Source organism: Anolis carolinensis, chromosome 5 (genome assembly GCF_035594765.1).
Source record: "Anolis carolinensis isolate JA03-04 chromosome 5, rAnoCar3.1.pri, whole genome shotgun sequence".
NCBI lineage: Eukaryota > Metazoa > Chordata > Lepidosauria > Squamata > Dactyloidae > Anolis > Anolis carolinensis.
Window position 1 is genome coordinate 197,408,820 of NC_085845.1, and position 26,640 is coordinate 197,435,459.

The following is a 26,640-nucleotide window of genomic DNA, read 5'->3' on the forward strand; positions in this document are numbered from 1 at the left end:
GTAGAGTCTCTCTTATCCAACGTAAATGGGCCGGCAGAATGTTGGATAAGCGAATATTTATTTATTTATTTATTTTTCAAACTTATATGCCGCCACTCCCCTAGGGCTCGGCGCGGCTTACAAGAACAGGCTAAAATCAACAATTTAAAAACATCTTTAAAAACATCCTAAAAGCACCTTTTAAAACATCAATAACAGAACTCAAAAGCCTGCCGAAACAAGTGTTGGATAATAAGGAGAGATTAAGGAAAAGCCTATTAAACATTAAATTAGGTTATGATTTTACAAATTAACCACCAAAACATCATGTTATACAACAAATTTGGCAGAAAAAGTAGTTCAATACGCAGTAATGCTATGTAGTAATTACTGTATTTACGAATTTAGCACCAAAACATCATGATATATTGAAAACATTGACTACAAAAATGCGTTGGATAATCCAGAACTTTGGATAAGCGAGTGTTGGATAATAATAATAATAATAAATAATAAAACTTTATTTATATCCCGCCACCATCTCCCCGCGGGGACTCGGGGCGGCTTACATGGGGCAGTGGCCCAAACAACATAAGAACAAAATATAAGCAACACAATACAATCACAATATAAAAAGATAAAACAATAATACAATATATCAATATAAACAACAATACAAGATAAAAATTTCATTTAAAACACATAAATGGTAAGACCATAATAAAAACAGGATAAATTATTAAAAACCCACTGGGGCTGATTAATTAATGACTATCTCATTAGAAGGTAGAGAGGGAGCCAACCTAATCTCCCTGGGGAGGGAGTTCCAGAGTCGGGGAGCCACGGCCGAGAAGTGAGACTCTACTGTATATAATTTTTATATATATATATATATATATATATATATATATATATATATATATATGTATATATATGACATCTCTCTATATAAATATATATATAAAATATATTTAATGCTGCTGCTCAGTTGTTTAGTCGTCTCCAACTCTTTGTGACCTCCTGGACCAGTCCACGCCAGAGCTCCCTGTCGGCCGTTGCTGCCCCCAGTTCCTTAAAGGTCATGCCAGTCACTTCAAGGATCCCATCCATCCATCTTGCCCTTGGTCGGCCTCTCTTCCTTTTTCCTTCCATTTCCCCCAGCATCGTGATCTTTTCCAAGCTTTCCTGTCTTCTCATGATGTGGCCAAAATGCTTAATCATTGCCTCTAGTATCCTTCCCTCCAGTGAGCAGTCGGGCATTATTTCCTGGAGGATGGGCTGGTTGGATCTTCTTGTGGTCCAAGGCACTCTCAGGATTTTCCTCCAGCACCAGAGTTCAAAAGCATCTATCTTCCTTCGCTCAGCCTTCCTTATGATCCAGCTCTCACATCCATAGGTCACTATGGGGAATACCATTGCTTTGACTCTGCGGACCTTCGTTGCCAGTGTGATGTCTCTGCTCTTCACTATTTTGTCAAGGTTGGCCATTGCTCTCCTCCCAAGAATCATAGAATCATAGAATAGTAGAGTTGGAAGAGACCTCATGGGCCATCCAGTCCAACCCCCTGCTAAGAAGCAGGAAATCGCATTCAAAGAAGGAAACGTCTTCTGATTTCCTGGCTGCAGTCTGCATCTGCAGTCATCTTTGCGCCTAGAAATATAAAGTCTGTCACTGCCTCCACGTTTTCTCCCTCTATTTGCCAGTTATCAATAGGTGAAGTTGCCATGATCTTGGTTTTCTTGACGTTTAACTGCAACCCAGCTTTTGCCCTTTCTTCTTTCACCTTGGTGATACGGCTCCTCAGCTCCTCCTCGCTTTCGGCCATCAGAGTGGTATCATCTGCATACCTAAGGTTGTTAATGTTTCTTCCAGCAATTTAAACTCCGGCCTTGGATTCCTCAAGCCCCGCATGTCACATGATGTGTTCTGCATACAAGTTGAATAGGTTGAGTGGGAGTATGCAGCCCTGCCGTACTCCTTTCCCAATCTTGAACCAGTCTGTTGTTCCTTGGTCTGTTCTTACTGTGGCTACTTGGTCTTTATACAGATTTCTCAGGAGACAGACAAGGTGACTTGGAATCCCCATACCACCAAGAACGTGCCACAGTTTATTATGATCCACACAGTCGAAGGCTTTAGAATAATCAATAAAGCAGAAGTAGATTTTTTTCTGGAACTCCCTTGTTTCCTCCATTGGCAATTTGGTCTCTGGTTCCTCTGCCTTTTCTGAACCCAGCTTGGACATCTGGCAACTCTCGCTCCATGTATTGCTGGAGTCTGCCTTGCAGGATCTTGAGTATTACCTTACTGGCATGGGAAATAAGGGCCACTGTACGGAAGTTTGAGCATTCTTTAGCGTTTCCCTTTTTTTGGTATGGGGATATAAATTGATTTTTTTCCAATCTGATGGCCAATCTTGTGTTTTCCATATTTGCTGGCATATGGCATGCATCACCTTGACAGCATCACCTTCCAAGATTTTAAACAGCTCAGCTGGGATCCTGCTGCCTTGTTATTAGCAATGCTTCTTAAGGCCCATTCAACCTCACTCCTCAGGATGTCTGGTTCTAATTCACTCACCACACCGTCAAAGCTATCCTCTATATTATTATCCTTCCTATACAGATCTTCTGTATATTCTCACCACCTATTCTTGATCTCTTCAGCTTCTGTTAGGTCCCTGCCATCTTTGTTTTTGATCATGCCCATTTTTGCCTGAAATTTGCCTCCGATGTTTCTGATTTTCTGGAAGAGATCTCTTGTCCTACCTATCCTATTGTCTTCTTCCACTTCCATGCATTGCTTGTTCAAAAATAGTTCCTTGTCTCTCCTGGCTAACCTCTGGAATTGTGCATTTAATTGTGCGTATCTCCCCCTATCACTGTTTCCTTTCCTTCTTTCTTGGACTACTTCCAGTGTCTCAACAGACAACCATCTTGCCTTCTTGGTTTTTTTTTTTTTTTTGGGGGGGGGGGGGGGATGTACTTTGTTGCTGCCTCCTGAACAATGTTGTGAACTTCTGTCCATAGTTCTTCTGGGACTCTATTTATTAAATCTAGTCCCTGAAATCTATTCTTCACCTCCACTGCATATTCACTGGGAATATTTGTGAGATCATATCTAATTGGTCTGTATATTTTCCCCATTCTCTTTAGTCTGATTCTAAATTTTGTAATAAGAAGTTCGTGATCTGAACTATAGTCAGCTCCAGGTCTTGTTTTTACCGACTGGATGGATGTCCGCCACCTTTGGCTGCAAAGGATGTAGTAAATCTGATTTCGGTGTTGACCATCTGGTGAAGTCCATGTGTAAAGCCGTCTTTTAGGTTGTTGGAAGAGAGTGTTTGTTATGCACATTGAGTTTTCCTGGCAAAATTCTATCAGCCTACGTCCTGCTTCATTTTGTTGTCCCAGACCATGCTTGCCTGTGATCCCGGTTATCATTTGACTGCCCACCTTAGCATTCCAATCTCCTGTAATGAGAATAATGTCTCTTTTTGGTGTGTTATCCACTAAGTGCTGCAGATCCTCGTAGAACTGATCTAATTCTACTTCTTCAGCAGCTGTGGTTGGGGCGTATGTTTGGATCACTGTGATGTTAAATGGCTTGCCTTGAACTTGAATTGAGATCAATCTATCATTTTTTGGGTTGTATCCGATCACTGCTTTTGCAACTTTATTATTAACTATGAAGGCTACTCCATTTCTTCGGTGTTCCTCTTGTCCACAGTAGTAGATCTGGTGGTCATCTTGTGAAGTGGCCCATTCCAGTCCATTTCAGTTCACTGACTCCCAGAATGTCTATCTTTAATCTTGACATCTCACCGATAACCACGTCCAGTTTGCCCTGGCTCATAGATCTTACATTCCAGGTTCCTATAGTGTGTTGATCTCTAGAACATCGGATTCGTCCTTCACCTCCAGCACCGTCGGCCGTTAGCCTTCCTTTCGGCTTTGAGCTAACTGAGTCATCACATCTGGGGCTACTTGGACTAGTCCTCTGCTCCTCCCCAGTAGCATTTTGACCATCTTCCGACCTGGGAGTCCTATCTTCCGATGATATACTGACATTTCTCTGTTTGTACTGATCCATATAGCTTTCATGGCAAGAATACTGGGGTGGGTTGCCATTACCTTCCCCAGGGATCATGCTTGGTCTGACCTCTCTGCCATGACCTTCCCACCTTGGGTGGCCCTGCACTGTATAGCTCATGGCTTCATCGAGGCACTCAAGCCCCAGCACCACGTCAACGTAACGATCCAAGCTGGAGACGGTATCTCATAAAAGCCTTTTTTTAAAAAACATGATTTGTAAGATATCAACGTACTTTCCCAAACTGTTTGTCATTTACGAGTAGCAATATGTAAATATGTGCAAGAATTTTATCTCTCTCTTGGGCTGCTGCCTTGATGTATTCGTGACATCATAGACTTCTTATAAAGATCAGGAGACCTTTATGACCTCATAGAATTTCTCCATGCCTGATGTTCTCATATTGAAGCTTCTCTAACAGACGTATTTCTGGTTGACTACCACACAGTCAGGATGTTTCTAGGAGGCTGCTCTTTTGTGCTTCTGTTGGGGTCTGTCGTCTTCGTGGAGAATGTTCTCAGTCATGAAATACCAGCCTGGGCAACAACTGGTTTCGATTTGCCACCACAGGAACGACAGCAGCTGTGGAAGAGGGATCCTTCCAATGTCTGTACTAGCATTTTTGGTTTAGACATTACAGAAAAGACCATAGAGATGTTTATTTGTGGTGCGTTGCTACTCATCACCGTGATTGGTATATCTACATGCTACATTTTACGGAAACTTATGAAAAACGTTAAGGTAAGATTTCTATGCTTTCTATGCTTACTATCTACACATCAAGCTTCTGTTAAGAGACACAAAGATAGGGATAGTAAAATGGCCGTTTTGATAAACCTCTGTTTATTTATTTTTTCCTTAAGTTTTTTTAATACTTTTTATTAAAAGCTTTTATTACATTGTTTAAAACCGGGGGATTAATCACACAGTGGGGGAAGGGGGGTGAGTTGGCTTGGGGGGGGTGTAGGGAAAGGGGGGCTTCATGCAGGGTAGGGGGGGAGGGCGAAGGAGTATGTGGGATGATTTGATTAGGAGTGGGACTTCTTCTTTTGGTGAACTCTGCAGGTTTCCGTCAATGAATTTCCGTTTCTTCTTATACCAGTTGCCCTACTATTCTTTAAGTGTTTTCTTCACTTTTTGTCTAATATCCTGTTTCTTAGGACGCTTTTATTCCTTTCTTTGTCTTATGTATTCCTCGAAATTCGACCAGTCCGTTTCTTTCATTGGACTCCCTTGTTGTTTCTTCATTAGGAATGTCAGTTTATCCATGTTCCTTATGTCCCATATCTTCAATAGCCATTGATCCATTATTGGTATTTGGTTTAGTCTCCATAGTCTAGCAAAAACAATTCTGGCACTCGTGACTAGATAATTTAGGATCCTTTCCTCATTTGTTCCTAATTTTGTATTTGTCAGCCCTAACAGGTATAATTCTGGTCTGAATGGAATGTCTTTTTTCAGTATTTTTTGGCATTCTTTGTGTATTTCTTTCCAGTACTTCTTTGTTTTTGTGCATGCCCACCACATATGGAAGAAATTTCCCTCTTGCTCCTGGCATTTCCAGCATTTTGTGCGTATATCTTTCTTATAATGTCCTAACTTTTTCGGTGTTATGTACTATCTATACATCATTTTGTACTGGTTTTCTTTTAGGTCCGAGGCGTAGTTGAATTTTATATTTTTATTCCAGATCTTTTCCTATTCTTCATACAAGATTGGTCTTCCAATATCCCTTGCCCATTGGGTCATGCATATCTTTACGTGCTCTGTTTCAGTGTCCCATTCCAATAGTTTTTTTATATAACTTTGTGATCGTCTTGTTTTCAGATTCCAAGATCTTTTCCTTAAGTTAATAAAATGATCTTGTTTGTCATTTTTTCCAGGCCAGTCAGGCCATGAGAGAGACACCAGGCGCTTTAGAAACGGAAAATGAATGGATAAAGCATCATACAAAAATGCTGGAACAGTTGCTGAAAAGCACCGATGAAATCAACAAATGTATGAAGGATATCCTTAGCATTGAGAAGAAAATACTGCAATCTCAATTAAGAAGAAGAAAGACCTCTGAAACTGAGAGCGAAGATTCAATCCAAGTGCGCTCCGATTCTGGTCAAGAAGAAGGAAGAAGGGGAGATAGGGAGAAAGGAAGAAATAAAAAGGAGAGAGATTGTGAGAGTTAGTGAAGGGTAAAAAGGGTGAGAAGGAGTGGGAAGGGGGGAGGGAGTAGGGGAAAGGGATAGGTGTAAAGTTAATTCAGATGTTTTACATAAAAGTTGGCCATGTTTCAATCTACACTGCTGTCTGGTCTCTTATTGCAGGGGTGGGATGGCAAATGGGACACAATATAAATTAGGTAAGGTAAAGGTTTTCCCCTGACGTTAAGTCCAGTCATGCGTTTAAACAAGACATCTTTAATAACTGGTGGCAGCGGATATATATAATATATATAATAATTAATTAATAGAAACATCATCCTTCTACACAATCGGTGTCAGAGGTGGGATTTTTAAAAAAGATTCCCCTCTGCCTGAGTTCTTTACATTTGGTGGCAGCGGTGGGATTTCAAAAGATTCCCCCTGCCTGAGTTCTCCACAAATTGGCGGCAAGCGGCGGGATATTTCGAGTAACATCTCCAATTTGGTGCCTAAGATCGCTCACAGAGAAATTCGTGAGGTAAAATTTGTAGAAAATGGCCACCAAAAGACAGAAAAAGGTAACAGAGGTGTGTCAGGGGGAAGAAAGTTCTGACTCAAAGCAAGTAACCATGTCAGAATTGACTCTTAAATATCAACTGGAACTAAGGAGATTAGAAATGGAAGAAAGAGAGAAAAAGAAAGGCAGACAGGCAAAAGAAAGAGAGAAGGAAAAAGACAGACAGGCAGAAGAAAGAAAGAGAGAAAGACAGGCAGAGTTGAGAAAAATGGAGTTAGAAATAGAAAGACAAAGGTTGATACTCTCTCAGCCTTCTGTGGTGTCACCACCATGGATTCCCATTATTAATCCTAGTGATTTAGCCTTAAAGAGGTTTCCTAAATACACTAAGGAGGAGGAGGATGTGGAGATGCAGCGGATTGAGCTCGCACCACTTTGAAAATGCCATTGTGCTCAGGGGATTATTGGTGCCTGATTGACTTTAAGTGGTTCATGAAGTGGAAGAAGTAAATGGGTTTTGAACTCTGGGATCTGTATTATGCGGGAAAGCCTAATTACTACCCAGGACCCATTGACAACGCGAAGCTTTTTGTGGATTCGGAAACTCAGACTTTGAAAAAATATCGCATTAATAAAGTTATTGTATCCTAGCCACAGGCTGGCCAGATTCTGGATGAAGATGAAGGGGATTCTGGTTTTGGGATTCAAGATCAGCAGTCTGAGGCTGAAGTTAGCTCAGACATGCAGTTTCGGTTTGAGCAGGATGAACTGCTGATTCCAGGAGAAACAGATAACGGTCAGGCTGACATTCTTCCCTTGAGAAATGATGAGGGAGAGACTTCAGCTTTGGAAAATAATGAGGGAAACGGTTTAGCTCCAGGCCAGGTGCAAGATAACGGTAGCGCAGGCAATGAGTTATCCAGAGAGGACCGTTTGTCTTGGATGGGTTCCCAGTTTCGTAGAAGTGAGCGTTTAGTGCGCAAACGAGAGTCTAGATGTGGGAAAAAGTCTAGCTGTGGGAAAAGAAACGCCTTTCTGAGTTGTTATTAAAGTGTGTTTTTACAGATTACTCTTTGTCAGAGCAATTCATCGCTTCATCTGTGTGGATGTTTTACCTTGCCAGTGTTCTTGGATCCTTGGGCCTTGTTCTTTGGACTCTATGGACTAATACCTTGCCTTGTGGATTATTGTACTTGCTATGCTCTTTGAACCTATGGACCTAGCCTTTTGGATTATTAGACATTTATATATCTTGTGAATCTATTGGACCTATTGACTCTTTCACTACAACTTTGAATTACCTTTTGATTGCTTGCTTGATTTATATTCTGCTTTGCTTAATAAAAAACCTCAAAAGACTACCTGTGTGTCTGACTGGGTATCTATAGCAAGGTGAACTTAGCCTGAGGTGCGACAAAAGTGGACTATGAGGTGATTCCTATTGTAGCCTGGAATAAGTTAGTCAATTGGTATGGATGTATAGAGGGACAGCGACCAATTGAGAGAAAGGTTGTGGAGTATGGAGAGTATTTCAAGTACTATAAAGTAGAAGTTTATCCTTTAGAGTCGAAGGCATCTCAAAACAACGACCCTAATGATCTTATAAGCTCTCATTTCAACCAAGCAGAGGGTTCTGCTGGAGATGGAGGAATCGTAGACCTCCAAGAGAAATTGTCCGAGTCGCAGCTTGAGATTCATTGCGAGGCTGAGGCAAATGAGGCACCAGTGGCTGAGATCCCTGTTCAGTGCCGTAGTGACACAGGAGTGGAGCAAACTGAGGTGGTGAAGAATTTATAAGTGCCAGTCATTGATGAGAATAATTTACTTGAGCACTATAAAGAAATGAATGTTGTTATAAAGAGTTATGGTTTGAAAAGTGACTGTGCCTTAACAAAAGATTTACCTCAGGAAAACACCAGATTTGGTCAATTGGAATTACTGCTTGCGGGAGAGTCTAAAGGACCAATGGACACACCGAAGACAGACAGACATCTTGAGCCTGTGGGTCATCGCCAATCGCAGCGAACCAAGAAACCGGCAAAGGTTGTTTTTCAAGGGAGAGAGTTCTAAAGACCCTTATGTGTTGGAGATTCACAATTTCAACCATCATCAGTTTACTTTCAAGATTCCACGAAAGTACATGAACTATGTTTCCCAGGACTTCTTGAATGACTCTTGGAAGTTTCGCAATAGACATTTTGGGACAAAGGGAGTTCATTGTGTTGCTGGGAAGGATGAGTGTAATTGTCACTGGCAACATGTTAACCACTGGAATGCGCCACAGTGTGAAACGTCTATATGCTGTGCCAGGTGGCATGAAGAGGATCCCTGTGAAATGTACTGAGTATTGGAAGGTTGACTGGTCCAGTGTATGAATAAAAATTAAACTGTTAGAAGTATGATTTATGGAAAATGTGTTTTTAAATGTCTTTTGATTTGGGTTGTAGATCTTAACAATAAAAAGATGGTAATACTGAACATGTATGTATAGAAGTGTTGATGCATAGTGATTGCATGACTGTATCAATTGAAATGTTTTATTATGTGTTTCATGATAGTATGTTAAGATTATATGTTAAAATGTATAGACATATGATATAAATGCCATCCATATTATTTTTAACTATTCTGGGTTGTAGAAAAGTCAAAAATAATCTTTATGGGTTGGGAGGTGTAAAGAAGTATGAATTTTAGTTTACAGATGCCATGTTTAACTGTGTTTTAAAAAGGGTTAATGTTTCAGTTACTCTGCTCTCATGAGTGGTTGCCATGAAGGGGGCGGAGCCAACTGGGTTAGCTGAAGAGAGAGCAGAATTCCCCCCCTGCCTGAGTTCTCCACACCACTTATAAAGTGGGGAGGCAAATTTAACTAATTTATGACATTGGAATGAGGAAGTGCTGTTACAGTAGATGATGAAGCAGTTGCTCCCCCCTGTGGCCAGAATCGAACATCCCCTCAGGAGAAGGTTAAATTCCCTCTGCGTCTGTCTCTGTCTCGGTTCTATGTGTATATGGGCATTGAATGTTTGCCCTATATGTATATAATGTGATCCGCCCTGAGTCCCCTTTATAAATACTGTAAATAAATAAATAAATATTTTAAAACTCCTGTCCTGTGTTTCATCTCTGATTTGAGTATTTTAATATATATTATAGTAATATGTTTTAATATGTATCTTTTATAGAAATGCATGTAGAGCTGTGGTGGCACAATGGGTTAAACTCTTGTGCCAGCTGAATTGCAGACCTGAAGGTTGGGTTGCTGGCCAGAAGGTTGCTGGTTCAAATCCACAAGACGGGGTGAGCTCCTGTCCGTCAGCTCTAGCTTAAGGGAACATGAGAGAAGCCTCCCAGCACGATGGTAACACATCCTGGTGTCCCCTGGGCAACATCTCTGTAGATGGCCAATTCTCTCACACCAGAAGTGAATTGCAGTATGTTCTCAAGTCACTTCTGACATGACTTAAAAAATAGAAATACACATATTTTTAAACAAATACACATATTGAAACGTATTTTTACAATGTTTGTGTTTTAATTATTCTGTAACCCACCTTGATCCACGAAGAGAGGTGAAAAAAATATTGCTATTGACATGCAGTAGTTCTTACAAGAGTCCAAATATTGGTTCAATGTACTTCTGAAGAGGGATGTGCCCTTGTACCCTCTTGTGTTATTTTAGGCATAGCAGATAGTTTAAAAAATACTTGTTTTATTCACTTGTCATAGAATTTGGACACATTAGAAAATTGCATAAGTCTTATCTGAATCACATAAGATCCTTTATTTTTGTATTATTAAAAAATCATACAAAAACACACACAATCGTTCCTCTTGGATGCTGCCAAGAAATATTATTGCTAAAATATACATACTGGGAAAAAACCAGTATGTCATATAGATACAATCCAGTGTACGTGGCTTGTGGCACAAAACGTTTGGGTATTGCATTTGTCACAAAACCTATTGAATGGAATTAAGATTTCATAGGCTTCCCACAGAATGAATGCTTTCTTGTATGTCCGAATCGGACCCTGCCATGTCATTTCTTGATGGGTCACTTTGACGTGTGCTTTGATCTCCTGAAGCTAAGCCTGATGTATAAGGAAGTCTTTTTGAAGAAGTTTTACTATTGTCACTTGTGAGGGCGCTGAATTTATCACTGTACCCACTATAGACATTTATACTGGGTTCAGAGACTGAGCGCTGACTAGTAACTGGTTGTCTTGCGGAGGAATCTCTTGCCTCAAACTCCACAGCTTGACTGTGTTTCTCCAAAGATGCTGCCAGGCTGGATTTTGATGCCTCCTCATCCATTCTCCAGCTATCAATCTTATCTTCGGATTTTTGCCATAAACTCTGCTGTGTCTGACTAATGAGTGGAAGTTGTTGGGTGTTTGCTGCAGCAGGTAGGACATTATTTACAACCTGACATGGACTTAAATCTGTCTGGAAGCTGACAGGAACAGGATGAACAACTGAGCCAGCATTCTAGGAAGAAGACAAAATTAAAATCAACCTCAGATGCCTTATACAGTAAACACACAAAAAACAGAGAAAACAACTTTAAGATTCCTGCTTTGAACTGCTGATACGTGGGAATGAATATCTGTGTCATAGATTGGTTCTTCACTTATTTAGCTAAGGCTATGTTCCAATTCCTTACAAAGTTCCAGTCCATCGCCGTTCCTCTAATTTGTGAAAATGTACATATTTCTATCACATTGCATTTTTAGCTCACAGTGGAGTATCTGTGTTGTCAGGAGCATCTTCCCTCCTCAATCGTCTGTCATGCATAAATAATCTGATATTTTGGCCAAGCACCTCATGCGATGGGTTCCTGTCCATGAAAGCAAATGTTTTAATCACTGTGCTTAATATGGAAGGGAACACAATATTTTTGTCTTGGCTGAAACAGCAATGCAACCATTCCTTTAGAACTGCCTACTTACAGCTACGTCCTGACAAGTATTTTGAAGGTGGAGACAGAGGTTTATACCTATCATGAATGGTCATTTTGGAAGACTGATACTGATTGTATCCTTGCACCACACCGATCAAACCATTCATACTGTTTACTTCTGAATCTCCCTTCAGTTTTATTGTATTGCTTTGCTAACCAGATAATACAGTGATACCTTGTTCTGTGATCAAACTCTTAACTCAAAATACTAGCACTGAAAGACTATGAATTCGCTCTGCCCCCCCCACAAACCCCTCCATTTTTTGTTATGTGTTTTTAAATAAGAAAATGTACTTTATAAATAACAAATAATGTATAAATGCACATTCACATTCCCTCTCTCTCTCTCTCTCTCTCTCTTCATGAAGCGAAATATACCAGGAATAAAAGCCACACAAAATGAACCCAGGGTTCCTTAAAGCAGACAAGAGCAAAGCAGACCACAATATCCCAAAGCAGACAAGAGCATGGAGGTTGCTCCTTTGAAGTCCTAAAGCTGTATACTCTGGTGCTAGCTTTTAACCCAAATCGCTGCTCTTATGTCAATACAAAACACAGGCTGAGCGACAACTCTTAACTCAAATCACTCTTACATTGGGATGCTCTTAAGTAAAGGTTCCACTGTATAGACTAATGCAGATAGAAAAAACCCTTCATTTCCTAGCACCAAATACAAGATGCTGTTAGAGGAGCAAATGATCTGCCAGCCCCTAGCACAGAAATAATTTGTAAATTATTGCCTTGCTAACCAGATAATACAGTGATACCATGTTCTGTGATCGAACTCTTAACTCAAAATACTAGCACTGTCAAGTAACTTGTCAAGAGTATTTTTAAGAGCAGAAAGAGAAAAGAAAAAAAATGTAAAGGTTTGCAGGGAAAAGCAGAAAAGGAAGATTTTAAATGCATACATCATGCAGTTGGGACAGGCAGTATTTCTCATGTGTCACAAACTTACTTTAAAATTCTGCATGTGTTCTTGTCTTTCTTCTTCAAATGATTTCTCCCTTGGGGTTCCTGCAGGTTTGGCTAGAGTAGAAGTCATTTGGGGATGGCGTAATAAGCTGAAATCTGATTGATCTATTCCAGCCATTGCTGCAAGCTGTCCAAGTCTGTAAGATACAAGAAACCATAGGATCAAAGATAAGTGCCCAGGGTAGGACATCATGTCTTCCTACTTCCTGAGGCATACATTATCAATGATGAAATGATAAAAACCACTTAACTGGAGCTCAATATATTCCCCGAAGATGATATCTGAGTATTTCACACCCAGTGGGATTTCATAAAATCTTGAACGAAAATTTCTTTGCGTTTACTTTGAATCTCACACCATGTTTTATAAAGGTTGTTCCAAAAACAATAACAAGAAATTCAACCTTATTACAAATACCAACTACCCCTTGTTTGGCCATCTTACTGTTTATCCTTACCACCAGTAAAAGGTTATAATATCACAAGGGAGAAGGGACTGCAGTACTAAGTTACAGCCAAATGAAGGTCCTATATGATCAATTCAGTATGTCCAGGAATCAGAATGTCACAAATGATAATTTAATAGAATGGCTTTTGTTTTTTAAGAATTATTATATAACATTTTTGGCAAGGGGCCTTTAGAAAAGGAAACATTGAGGTTGCTTTTGAATTTATATTATGCAAACAAGTTATGGCTACAACTAATGGGGAAGAACAAAAATGCAAACTGCTTTTCTTACCCAGCATCTTTAAGAAGATCTAAAAATGCATGGAATTTCTGAAAAGAGCTCTCAATGCTACCCAAAACTCCTTCATCTTCCAAAATAGTGCTGGCTACAGACTGCGCATGGAGAACCTCCGACAGGGAGTAATTCAGATTTCTTAAACGGGTATTTTCCAGTTCTAGCTAAAAGGAAACCACCAAACAAATGTATTTTAATTTAAAATGTTTCTCCTGAAACAACTGGAAACATTTCATGTATCTTACATTTTGGCATTGCAGTACTGTACACACTGCAAATTCTAGGTGAAAAACCATAAAACCCACAATATAGACAGCTGTAACTTTAACTGGAAGGAGCAAATGACAGGAAATAATAGTCTCTCTAGGAATTTTATAGTATGCTGGGACTAAAATGTAAATACTTTTAATGGCATTGAGTTGTATCTGGTTTGAGGTAATATGGAAGCCTTTCTCTAGTCATCACTTATACAAATCTATAAACTTTTCAAAGGTACAGAAGAGCATTTGTTCTGTATTTTATGATGTAAATTCGAAACCTATAGTGTAGATGAATGGAGGTATAAAAACCAAATTTGAACACACTTCAGGATTCTTGTTTAGCAAAGAGTAGAGTAGTTTCATGTTTATTGAGAGTATGGTTTTTATGATGAAATCCTGTAATAATTATATGATACAACTCAGGGGCCTAATAATAATAATAATAATAATAATAATAATAATAATAATAATAATAGCAGCAATAAGTACTATATGGCCCTGAATAGAGAACAAACTAATTTCTTATTTCTACCCAAATATTACATATACATGCTCATTTAAATAAAGGGTTGCACTCTGAAGTAGACTGCAAAATAGGGAAAAACTACATCTTGTACATTAGGATATTTGCTCATTATTACTTTAAAGCTGACAGACTGCTATCAAACATATCTCCAAACGTTCTATTATACTTAATTTGGAAAACACTCAAAACCTAAAATGTGAGAATATTTAGTTTCAGTCTATATGAGAAAAAGACCGAAGTGATCTATAAATGGGACTTTGGTTAGATGGTTATAATAGAATCACAGAGTATGCTTTTGGAAAACAATGAAATGCTAATGAACAGAATGTGTATTACCTCCATTATTTGCTCCTCAGCAGTTACTCTTGCTTTTCGTTCCTCCTTTAATTTTAACTGGCACTCTTCATAATCCATCTATCAAACATGAAAAGTAGTCATCAATTTCATAATTTCTTCCAGATATATTTAGAATTTTCCAAATTTGCCAGACAGCGCACCGTGCTAAGATAATAGGCAAAGCTTAGTGGTGGGGATCACATGATTTGTTTGAAAGAGTCATGGATTCAGTATGCGGCACTTACACTTTAAAAATACATTAAGTGTCAAGGCCACAGAAGATCTCTGTGAAACATCACTATCAGACTGGGCCAATTCAAGGCTTGAGAAAGGCATCTGATTAAAACAAAATTTAATTCATTCAGAGGCTTTGTTAGCTGAACAACAAGAAGCTTTCGCTTTTAATTATTTCTGTAGAAGAATGAAATGCAGCTACATGTCACAGAAATACTTCCATAATTTGATTATGTCCCAATAGACACAAGATGGCCATATCTAGCTATGTCTGAACTCCCAAAGAATCCAAGTATTTGTGGCAGAGACACATATTCTCTAGTTTTTGTCACTTTAGCTCCAGACCAACGAGTTAAATCTATCTGTGCTATACAACTTTCTTAGCTTTGTTTGTGCAAGGTGTTCATACCCTTTTTAAAGACATGTATTTTAGAAGCACTCTGAATACTCAACAATTACATGACGATCATACTACCTGGCCCTAAAAGACCATTGCATTACATTTACATTTAATAAAACTTAAGGCAGTATCCATACCTGTAACTGATGGTATTGTTTTAATTTCATGATTTCTGGAGATTCTTTGGCACCAGGTTCACATGTAACATCTTCTATAGCACCTTCTGTCTCAGTTTCAGATGGAGAAACACTTTCCACAGTAACTTTCAGTGGGATGCCAGTCTGAACACACAAAATATTCATTACTTATTTTATTCTTTTGTATTCTGTTTTCCCCCCAATAATGGAACTTAAGGCTGCTAACAATGTATTTGAAACAATTCAAATAAAAACAATACAAAAACATTCATACGACATATCCCTTGGGTACAAATCAATAACTATATTTGTTACTGAATGGAAAACGTTAGGCTAAATTCCCCTAGCAAAATTAAGGAAGAATAGTTCCAACATAATAATAAACAATTGCATCTACACTGTTCTTCTCAACCCCAATATAAACTTACACTTGTTTTTGCTTCATTCTAGAAGACATATTACCTGGATTTGCAAAGGAAATTCATGGGTCTTCGTCCCAGGTGAAGCCCTAAAAATAAATTAAACAATTGAGAAAAAGAGGGGGGGGGGGGGGGGAGAGAGAAGATTCCAAGAAGAGTCTGTAATACTCATTCACCGATTTAAGTATGAATACCTCTAAGTCACTTATCATTCAGAATTTGTGCACCTAACACTTTCCCAGACTAAAGTCTCACATTTCCAATTCTTCTGCTTAAAATAGTCTAACAGTAGCATGGTACACTTTTCTCACTACTTTAAAGAGACATTACCTGTGATGCTTTGCACGTTCAGCAGTACGCCAAGGCAGGAATCCACGTGTCCCTGGAGGCAATGGTTTTGGCGCATAGAGGTCTTGATCAGGTGATACTGTCTTACCAGGACTTGAGGATTTTTTTGTAGCAAATCCTGTATCCATAAAGAAAAGGAGGGGAAAGATATTGTATAGGAGGGAAAAAACCAGAACTTTCAAGATTTAGAAACATGTGAGATTGAGTTAAATTCAATTTAAAACCAACACGGGCTATCAGTCACCTAAAATGTGCTTCTGAATACACCCAGAGACAGTTTCTTCTCTGGACTTTGCATGTTACATTCCAAAGCTAACAGATACCTTGATAACTTGAAAAAATATATTGCCAGACTATCAATAAATTTCTTCTTGCCTGTTTTCTACCACATACCGGCAGCTTCCTAAAAGTTGAAATACTTTCGCAAGTAAGCAAATCACAAGGATTCCCTTTTCATATTCATTAGCTCCAAAACATGATGTAAAGGAGTGGTTCTCAACCTGTGGGTCCCCAGAGGTTTTGGCCTTCAATTCCCAAAAGTCCTAACAGCTGGTAAACTGGCTGGGATTTCTGGGAGTTGTAGGCCAAAACACCTGGGGACCCACAGGTTGAGAACCACTGCTGTAAAGGAAGTGAAAAATAACCAAACCAACCAGTTTAAGAGGTATTCAACTATAAAACCATTATATCAAACCCTAAAAAGAAGTATAGTTACATTACAGCCACATAGCATACTTTACTGAAATAGCTATGAAAATTATATCTTCGGCAGAAATATTCATTTGCAGCATGTGATTCTTAATGTGTGGTCCTTGATCCCGCAGGGACCCATGAAACTCTGTTGTTGTTTTTTTGTCTTTCTTCCATGTACCTTTGAAAACTGTTTAAGTACATTTTTATGGGAAGAGAATTCATTGCTTTCACCTCACTGGCATACATATAGCTAGGCATGCTTAAGAAATAAATTATGCTTAATATTAATCTTTACATAAAAGAAACCCCCACTTAAGTATAAGAGCTTATACGATAGAGATCTGTAGCCTTTCTTTCCTGAAATTTTACAGGTTTTGTACTTTTGTATGCTTACCTCTGTGTCTCCAAATTACTGAAGCAGATATTGGAAAAACAGCCACATAAGATAAATTAAATGAGAGCACAGTATAATTACCTTTAGACTTTTCCGTGTCACCTAAAATCTCATATTTATTTTAAATTATATTTAATTTTTAGCTCACCTTTCTCTTGAAGCAATACACATATATTACATTACATACCTAATCTAATCTATGAAATTTGCAAAACAGATAACATAAGCAATTCCTAACCTAATAAATCTGATTACAATGAAAGCTTGAGAATGAGCTTTCTTTTTTAGTCAAATGTAATACAAGATTCTGTACACACTTTGTAGTCATATTCAAATATATGGCCTTGTCAGTCTGGAATATCAGATGTGATTATGTATTATGTATTATTATTATTTACACAATAAGGTTAGTACACAGCAAACAAGATCACTATGCTGGCTGTTGCATTGGATCACATGTGGAACGCTACCTAAGTGTCTAGGACTATGTGATGTATCGGCGAATAATGTGTGAAGATCCGCGTAGGATGGCCTTTTGCAGCTGACAGATAGTCATTTTGTCAGCGCAGATTGTTTTTAAATGCTGGCCAAGGTCTTTAGGCATTGCACCCAGTGTGCCAATCACCACTGGGACCACCTTTACTGGCTTGTGCCAGAGTTTTTGCAGTTCAGTCTTTAAATCCTTGTATCACGTAAGCTTTTCCAATTATTATTATTATTATTGTTGTTGTTGTTGTTGTTGTTGTTGTTGTTATTATATTTATTCATACCCCGCTTTATCTCCCCCGAAGGGGACTCGAAGTGGCTTAACATAAAAGCATAATCATAACCATTTAAATATGCAAATATACAAACATTAAAACAGGATTAAATATAGACAGTATTTAAAAATTCACAGTTAAAATCCATTAAAAGAAATTCAAAGTTAAAACCACAGCACCCCCCGAACTGATCTTAAACACCATCTTTAAAAGCCTGCCTGAATAGAAAGGTTTTAGCCTTTCTGTACCTGAAAGATTGAGAGGGAAGCTGGTAGCATAAGCTTTCATAGATTTAAGTCTACAAAAACTATTAACTTCTCTTTTAGTCTCAAAAGCAAGACACCTCTACATACTGTGTAAAAATCCCATATTTTTCAGAATTCAGTCTAGCACAGCAAACCATGTTTCCATTTGCTGCCACCACATTGACTCATGGCACTTTGACAATTAAAACAAGGAGCCACCATCTTCCTCCCTAACATGGAGCTGGAGGAGGGGTGGCAATTGTCTTTGCAGTTACAATGTGGATAAGGGGTCCAAAATGTATTAGGAAAGCCTCATGTCTTCCTTTCCAATTCACGCAAATCAAGGTGATCAGGCAATGCAGCAATGAAAGATGGTCCTGACGCACCATACCAATCCTCCTGTTAAAACGAGACCAAGTGTATCCACTCCACTGCCGTCTTTGACATTGATTACGGTTGGCAACAGACAATTAAAGCATATTTTCTGCTGTTTGCTGTTAAAATAAACCCCAGCTGTTTTCTTTTACTCCAATGATAAAGATGGCTACCTGCCAATACAGGGCACTTCTTCTCTGCACTAGCTTCAAATGTCTGGAATTGGAGATGTCTCATCTACATGAATATTTACCCAGCAAAGCATCGCTGTGTGCTATGGGACTTAATTCCATGGAAATGTGCACAGGATTGAATTGAAAGAGGTGGAAGGGAAATACTTAATACCAAAGCAGTCTTATCATTTTAAAAAAGACATTGGATGGTTAGGGAAGTTAAATTTTTAGTTACGTGCGATCATATTAACAGTAACAGAATACTGTAATTGATAAAAATATTTCAGAATGTTTAAAACCTGGTCCTCTCTTCTCTGTCTGTCAAACTGAGACAGTCCATTTTTAACAGCTGCAGAATGCAAACTGAGAGCTGAGAGCTGAATTGTTTGGAATATGTTGTTACTGCAATATCATCTGCATCACAAAATTAAATCATAACAGTAGCACTGTTTGATAAGTTATTTCCAAAGCAACACATCAAGGGCAATCTTCATAAGCAACACATTAAGAATTTGTCACTGTTTATTTTACTATTTCACTATTTTAACCACCAGCAGCTCTAAACAAATTACAGTAGAGTCTCACTTATCCAACATAAACGGGCCGGCAGAACGTTGGATAAGCAAATATGTTGGATAATAAGGAGAGATTAAAGAGAAGCCTATTAAATATCAAATTAGGTTATGATTTTACAAATTAAGCACCAAAACATCATGTTATACAAAAAATTTGACAGAAAAAGTAGTTCAATATGCAGTAATGCTAGGTAGTAATTACTGTATTTGCGAATTTAGCACTAAAATATTGCGATTTATTGAAAACATTGACTACAAAAATGTGTTGGATAATCCAGAACATTGGATAAGCGAATGTTGGATAAGTGAGACTCTACTGTATAACCATAGTCAAGAAATTAATGAACGAATTAATGAACTTGCAACTTCCAAACAAAGGAAATGAATATAATTACCAATACGAATGGTAGCCTTTCCTTTCCTGCCGTTTCCCAAGACAACCGTTCTTTTTTTTTGTTTATTTTTATTATCTTTTGAAGATGGTGATGGAAGCCACTTGTACTGGAAAAGAGAAAAACACATAGTGTAGAGGTGTTTTAATTCAAGATACACATACTTTTAGAATTAGTACGCATTTACCCATATATATACAAGTCAAAGTCTGCCACTAGAATATACCTCCAAATTATTTCCATCAGCATTCAAAAGAACTCTTTCAATTATTTTCTTCATCAAAGCATTATCTACAAAGAAAGAATAATAAAATGGTGATATTTATTTAACAGCAATTCATATCATGTGTTATTCATGCAGCTGTTCCTATTCCTACTTCCTAGCATCAGAGATCAGTGTGTTGAAATGAAGAGATAGCCTACACAGTGTCTCAGTGGCTCAGCCCTAGATCTAGCACATGACTAACCTACTTGGCCTAAGCACATTTTGTCATCACAAGATTAGAGACCTTGCCCTCAAACCATTTCTGACTTACTGCAAACCCAAGACATTGTCTTGGTCTTCATGTGAGGCTGAGAGAGAGAGAGAGAGAGAGAGACAGACAGACAGACAGACATGTCCAAGAGCTCCCGGTGCATTTCCATGACTGATCTAGGATTCAATCCCTGGCCTCCAGGAGTGTTGAGCACTCAAAACTCTACATTGTACTGGCTCTCTACTAAAAATCGTGACAGCTAGCCACTTACTGCTTTTATGAGTAGCTGTTGTTTCAAGTCAAATGACTGTAAAGGAAAATGTGAAGGCTTTAAAGCAGGGGAGACTTCAGGGTCAGGCCATGTGCTGAATCCAACCCTCTAGAGCTCCCCTAATGGCCACCCTTAGTGACACTATACTTTGGTGCTTTCTCGGCTTGTATATTGTTTCCCAGAGGACTGAAATTCTTCTCTGAAGGCTTAAGACACAGTCTGTCCATGACTAGAATGCCCCAAAAATTGCTCTGGAACTTTGGAACTTAAGCTGAATAAAGACTGATGCAGACAAACCAGAAGCTTACCCTGGTAAATAGAGCATTCACGCCAATCCCCTAAAGGTTTATCGAGTGCTGTTCTGAAGTAGTGTCACTTCTTTCATATAAACAAGGAGTTTCAGCCATCTCCTTACAGGCATTTGCTATTTACTTCCCATTTCTATGGGAAGGTGCATTAAGAAAACATAAGGAAAGGCTTGAACGCCAAGAAGGAAGAAAAGATTAAAGTGGCCCTTATGTTTTCCATTTGTGGGTTGCTGTGCAGGTTGTTAGCACAGGTAAACGTGACAATTCTCCTGTCAGAAGTCAATGTGCTTATGGCTGGAGAGCTATACCATTAGAGAACTAGTGTACCATTTTTAGGCCCGTCTTGCCCTTCCAAAGGGGACTCGAAAGTACAAAGAATACACTTAATTTCCCAGTATTTCAGCTTGAAGGAACATTATTTAGGGAATTATTGAACTTTTCAAATTCTCCCTCTTCAAGACAGTGAAAGAGAAACATACAAACCTACTAACGGATTTTTTCTGATGTCCAGAACCACAAGTGCGGAATTAGTTTTAAGTGCCTCAAGGAACGATTTTGCTCCCTCGTTGGTAAGTCCACACTGCTGCAGGTCAAGCGCTAGAACATTAAGGTGATTTAACATTACCATTCTGTAATGGCCTGTGAGAATTTAGAGACATTAACACTATCTACATAAATCAAATAGATTTCAAAGAATGCAATTGATGAAGTGGACTGAAGTCAACAGAACCATAAGCCAAATAAAAATATGCTGCCCTGGGACTGTGTATAGCTCTCAATTATGTTTTTATAGCTCTAGACCCTTTCAGATTCCATACATTGATCCTTTTCGGGCCCAAAAAGGATGAATTGCCATTCTTTCAGTTTGCTGGAATGGGAACTATTTTTTTTTATTGGTGGTAGGCCTTCAAAGTGACTTCTGGCCTCTTATGAATTTGCACTTTTCCTTGTTTTTTGCATTTTTTTTCAGTTAACTAGTTAGTTATTTGCATAATTCCTGCACCCTAGAGCAGTAAACCAGTGCTTTCACTTCCTACAATTGCATCTCTCACTAGACCCTTGTATTTTTTTTTAATCCAAGATTCTGCTCCTGGTGAAATGACAAGAGAAGTGATCAGAGCTGTTTCCAAATTAATTCAGAAGAGAGGTCACAAAGTTCTGGTGGCCTATGATCCAATATTTCAAAAAAGTAAACATCAAGAAAATATTAATACCAAATCATATTCAACCTCCATCCAGGATAAATATTTTAGTCCTCCAGTCATGTTTTTGTACAATATTTTTATCTAAAAGTTATAAGTAATAGATTAAGACTGAATAAGATTAAGCATTCAGTGAAGGGTTTTGTACCTGCCTGAATGAGGATTAAAGATCATGTTGGAGTTGAAGGAGAAAGAGAGAGATATTGGCATTTTCACTCTGTACTCAGGACGGAGTCTTGAAAAATAGGCAAATGTTTAAAGATGTATTCTTACACCTGGCTCTAGATTGGCACCCACCTTTCAGCCACAGGTCTTCTCCGAGGCATTCAGCTAAAGTAGTAGCCCCTCGGTCGCCAATAAGAGCATTGCAGTTAAGAGAGACGCGCCTCAAGCCGGCCATGCAGTCCAAGTCAGGCCTTCTGTATCGTAGGCTCTCAGCCCAGACTTCCTCGTGTCTCTTCATAGCTTGATGCTTTTCAAAAACAAAGCATAGATATAAAAACGGATATTGAAGAGGCAAGTTTGGAGAAATAAAAAATGATGCTACAGTGTTTAGTTAAGATCACAAATATGCATTTCAATTCCATTTCATTCTTTACTCTGAAAACAAATTGCGTGTGATAAATTCCTTAGAGGCTACCCAACCTCATGTCTTGCTGTAAACCTCAGGAGGTAATATTCGCAAATCGCTGTCTAAACAAAAAATAATGCTTTGGGATTTGTTTTCTACTTCTCTGAACTCATGAGATGGGATAACGGTAAGTCAAACCTGAGTTGATGGCAAATAACAAAAATCCTAAGGATAGCAGCAAACAATTTGATACAGAATATAATAATTCAGAAATTATTCTATCTCCCTGAGGGGACTCAGGACAGTTTCAGACAAAAGGAACTAAATGGCAAACATTCAATGCCAAAAACAGACAATGATAAATCAAATCAAAACAATGGATAAAACAATCTCAAAATAAACTTATACAACTAAATAAAAATACATTAAAAAGTAAAACAACCAAAAACAGTGGGTCCTCCTGCCAAAGACATGCAATCTAAAATATGTATATGCATACACAAACACAGAAGAAAGAAAGGAGTAATAATAATAGTAATAAATTTTATTTATACCCCGCTCCCTCTCCCCGGAGGGAATCAGGGCGGCTTACAGCAATCAAATAATACAGAAAACAAATGGCAATAATTAATATAACAAAAAAATTAATTACTTAGTATAATTAAAATGACATAATAATATAAGTATTAATAAATAGCAAGATTAAAACTATTTGCTCTCTAAAAACAATCTAAATACAGTCACTGTTTAAACCAGCTATTCCTATTGTCAAGTGATGCAATATAAAACTATATCACACAACTGTAAAACAAATTATCAAGATAAAATAAAAATGTAACAGAAAACAAGTTGAACAATACTTTTAAATCAAAACACAAGATTAAAAAACATAAAATCATGTTAAACTAAAATTCCAAAATCCAGCTGGGAACAGCGTGACTCACAATTAAAAACCAAGCTTCAAAATCGATTTCATAGAAACCAGTTTTACCTTTAGGATGCTGGCAATGTGTTCTGTTCCTCGCCACGTCAAACTACATCCTGTAAAATCTATAGATTTGATGCACTGTGAATTCTTCACACTTTGGCAAATGACTGAAAGCAGGAGAACACATTTCACTATTAATATAGCTTCAAGTTGCCATCTCTAATAGGCTAAATATAAAGTCATTTAAAAAACAAACTCGTTTCACATTCAATTCTAAAAAACTGGGAACTCACTTTCAGAACCTCCATCACCGATTGGGGAATGGGCCAGAGACAGTCGTTCTAAAGAAGTGGTGCTAGCCAACCCCTACAAAGCAAAGAACACCTTAAAGGAGGCACAGAACAGATATCCCTTTTCCTTAAACTCGTTTGTTACAACCGAGCAGCCTTACTTTTGTCAATAATGCTAAGTCTTTTTCCCTCAGAAGCAACCCCTGCAGTTCCAGATTTCTCAGTGAACTTGATATCATCAGACAGCCTTTGATCGCTTTACACAGTTGGTTAGTCAAGTCTTTGGATCGAATAGCTGGAATTCTCCTTCTTATATATGGCCCCTGTCTTTCACTACCTGCCAAAAAACAACAACAAATTAAATGACATTTAATACAAGTACATAGATAATATGAAATTCATATCAAACTAAATTTTTACATTGGCACCCCATCATGCCATTTCATCTTTGCAATCAGATTCACTTTCAGATGGATAGATTTGTTCGTCTTTAGAGTATGGAAAGTCTATTGTTTTTGCTACAACAGATGAACAATTTTTATTTCGACAGGGACTCAGACAGGGGACTGAGTTCTACTTTATCAGATACATGGATGCCTAATGTCCATATAGGTTTATATCAAATATGATCTTGTCTTGAAAATGCCACAATGATCTGGTTACATCTACCCTGCAAAAACCCTTCGGGGTGAGAAGGGCGGAATATAAATACTGTAAATAAATAAATAAATAAATATTGTGCTATGCTAATAATATAATTTATTGTAAAGGTAAAGGTTTTCCCCTGATGCTAAGTCCAGTCGTGACTGACTCTGGGGGTTGGTGCTCATCTCCATTTCTAAGCTGAAGAGCCGGCGTTATCTGTAGACGCCTCCAAGGTCATGTGGTCGGCATGACTGCATGGAGCACCGTTACCTTCCCGCCGGAGCGGTACCTATTGATCTACTCACATTGGCATGTTTTTGAACTGCTAGGTTGACAGGAGCTGGGGCTAACAGCAGGTGCTCATTCCGCTCCCGGGGTTTGAACGTGGGAACTTTCGGTCTGAAAGTTCAGCAGCTCAGCGCTTTAACACACTGCGCCACCACCAGGGGCCCAATTTATTGTATGTACAAATAATTTGTAAGCCGCCCTGAGTCCCGTTGGGGTTTTTTTTTCGTGTCAGGAGCAACCTGAGTTGCTTCTGGAGTGAGAGAATTGGCCGTCTGCAAGGACGTTGCCCAGGGAACGCCCAGATGTTTTGATGTTTTACTATCCTCATGGGAGGCTTCTCTCATGTCCCTGCATGGAGCTGATAGAGGGAGCTCATCCATGCTCTCCTCGGGTGAGATTCGAACCTGGCAGCCTTCAGGTCAGCAACCCAACCTTCAAGTCACAAGGCTTTTATCCCCTAGGCCACCAGAGGCTCCCCCTTTGGGGTGAGAAAGGCAAAATATAAATGCAGTAAAATATACACACTCCACTTGCCTCACTGCCAACAGAACCTCTGAGAATGCGTGCCACAGATGCAGTGGAAGCATCTGGAGAGAATGCTACTGAAATATGGCCATACAGCCCGGAAAACTCACAGCAACCCAGTGATTCCAGCCATGAAAGCCTTTGACAACAAAGATAGCATGATGCTTCACCACTGAAATAATCCCTACCTGGGTCTGCATGCCCTTGATGATGAAAGCTTTTGATGGCGATGGAAGTCAAGGTCTTGTTGTGCCTGACAGCAGCCAGGAGAGGCAACCAGTCAGGGCCTTTGATGCGATCTGCGTTGATATCCAGCACACCTTCAGGCTTCTTGACCTGCACAGAGGCCAGAGGGGCGCAGTCTTGAACTGCACACAGGTGCTCATAATGGGAGTAGAAATCCAAGCTGCACTGCCTCCTGATTTGGACTGATTTGATCATTTCTGGAGAGTCAATGCTAAAAAGAAGGAAAACAAACACACACACACATTTATATCATTAATGTTATTGTAACTACTACTGTACAGACAAATAATAATAATAATAATAATAATAATAATAATAATAATAACAACTTTATTTTTATACCCCGCCCCATCTCCCCGAAGGGACTCGGGATGGCTTACATGGGGCCTAGCCCGATAAAACAATCAAATATTAGTAACACAACTATAAAACAATTATACCAGTAAAACATCAATATCAATAAAACAATTGTTAAAATCGACAAGAAGCATACAAGAAACATGCAATATTAAAACAGGAGACTAATTCATAAAATCCAGAACAGAATGTGCCAGTAGAAATGGACAATAAAGTGCAAAACAGCATTGGCAACACCTCAGAAATGGGGGCTATTATAAAATGGGCAGTCCAACATCAAATTAGGTGTCAAAGGCCTTTTAAATAATAATAAGTTTGAATTCTTACCCCCACTTCTCAAAGCCTTAGGTGGGCCACAACGTAATTAGAATACATAGATAATATCTTTAAGTGCATAGATCAATAACATAAAACCATTACAAACATAGATATTAAAGGACATAGGCATAAGGAACATTAAATCCATTTAATGTTACTCACAACTGGTTGATTATAAGCTAAAAAAATCAAGTCCTGGCTTCGGCTCCTCCCCCTCGCGCGTGCGACCGTTGCCTTGGTTTCCCAACTGCCTTTTACCTACTCTTCACCCCCACGTGACGCGGAGAAGAGACTCTGATTGGAAGAGAGGGAGGGAAAAAGGGCGTAGCCATACAGACACGCCTTTTCCCCCTCTCCTCACGCATAACCCCGCCCTTTTTCGTACCCCTCCCACGTGACGCAGAGAAGAGGCTTCTCATTGGCTGATCCGTAAGAACCGTCCACTACCTTGTTTCCTCACATATAATTCCACCCCCTTGCCGCTACCGCCCGCACGTGATGCGTTGAAGGGAAACTCTGATTGGCCATCCCATAAAACCATG

The 26,640-nt window shown here is 38.9% G+C and overlaps 1 protein-coding gene across 3 annotated transcripts; it reads right to left on the reverse strand.

Annotated features, from left to right (window-relative positions):
• Positions 1-10,484: 10,484 nt before the first annotated feature.
• Positions 10,485-26,585, reverse strand: cep78 (centrosomal protein 78). 3 transcript variants are annotated; one of them, XM_062983308.1, is made up of 17 exons: positions 26,261-26,585; positions 25,366-25,634; positions 23,881-24,056; positions 23,723-23,795; positions 23,493-23,596; positions 22,228-22,402; positions 21,212-21,325; positions 19,900-19,964; positions 19,677-19,782; positions 17,153-17,170; positions 16,048-16,183; positions 15,761-15,806; positions 15,299-15,442; positions 14,528-14,605; positions 13,403-13,569; positions 12,646-12,799; positions 10,485-11,215 (listed from the first exon to the last, which is right to left on the reverse strand). In XM_062983308.1, the coding sequence occupies exons 2-17, from the start codon at positions 25,616-25,618 to the stop codon at positions 10,709-10,711; spliced, it is 2,316 nt and encodes a 771-aa protein (XP_062839378.1). In that variant the 5' UTR covers positions 25,619-25,634; positions 26,261-26,585; the 3' UTR covers positions 10,485-10,708. The 3 variants fall into 3 exon arrangements, with proteins under 3 accessions (XP_062839378.1, XP_062839379.1, XP_062839380.1); XM_062983309.1 differs by lacking the exon at positions 26,261-26,585 and adding an exon at positions 26,108-26,243; XM_062983310.1 differs by lacking the exon at positions 17,153-17,170 and having other exon boundaries at positions 26,261-26,460.
• Between the last annotated feature and the right edge of the window lie 55 nt (positions 26,586-26,640).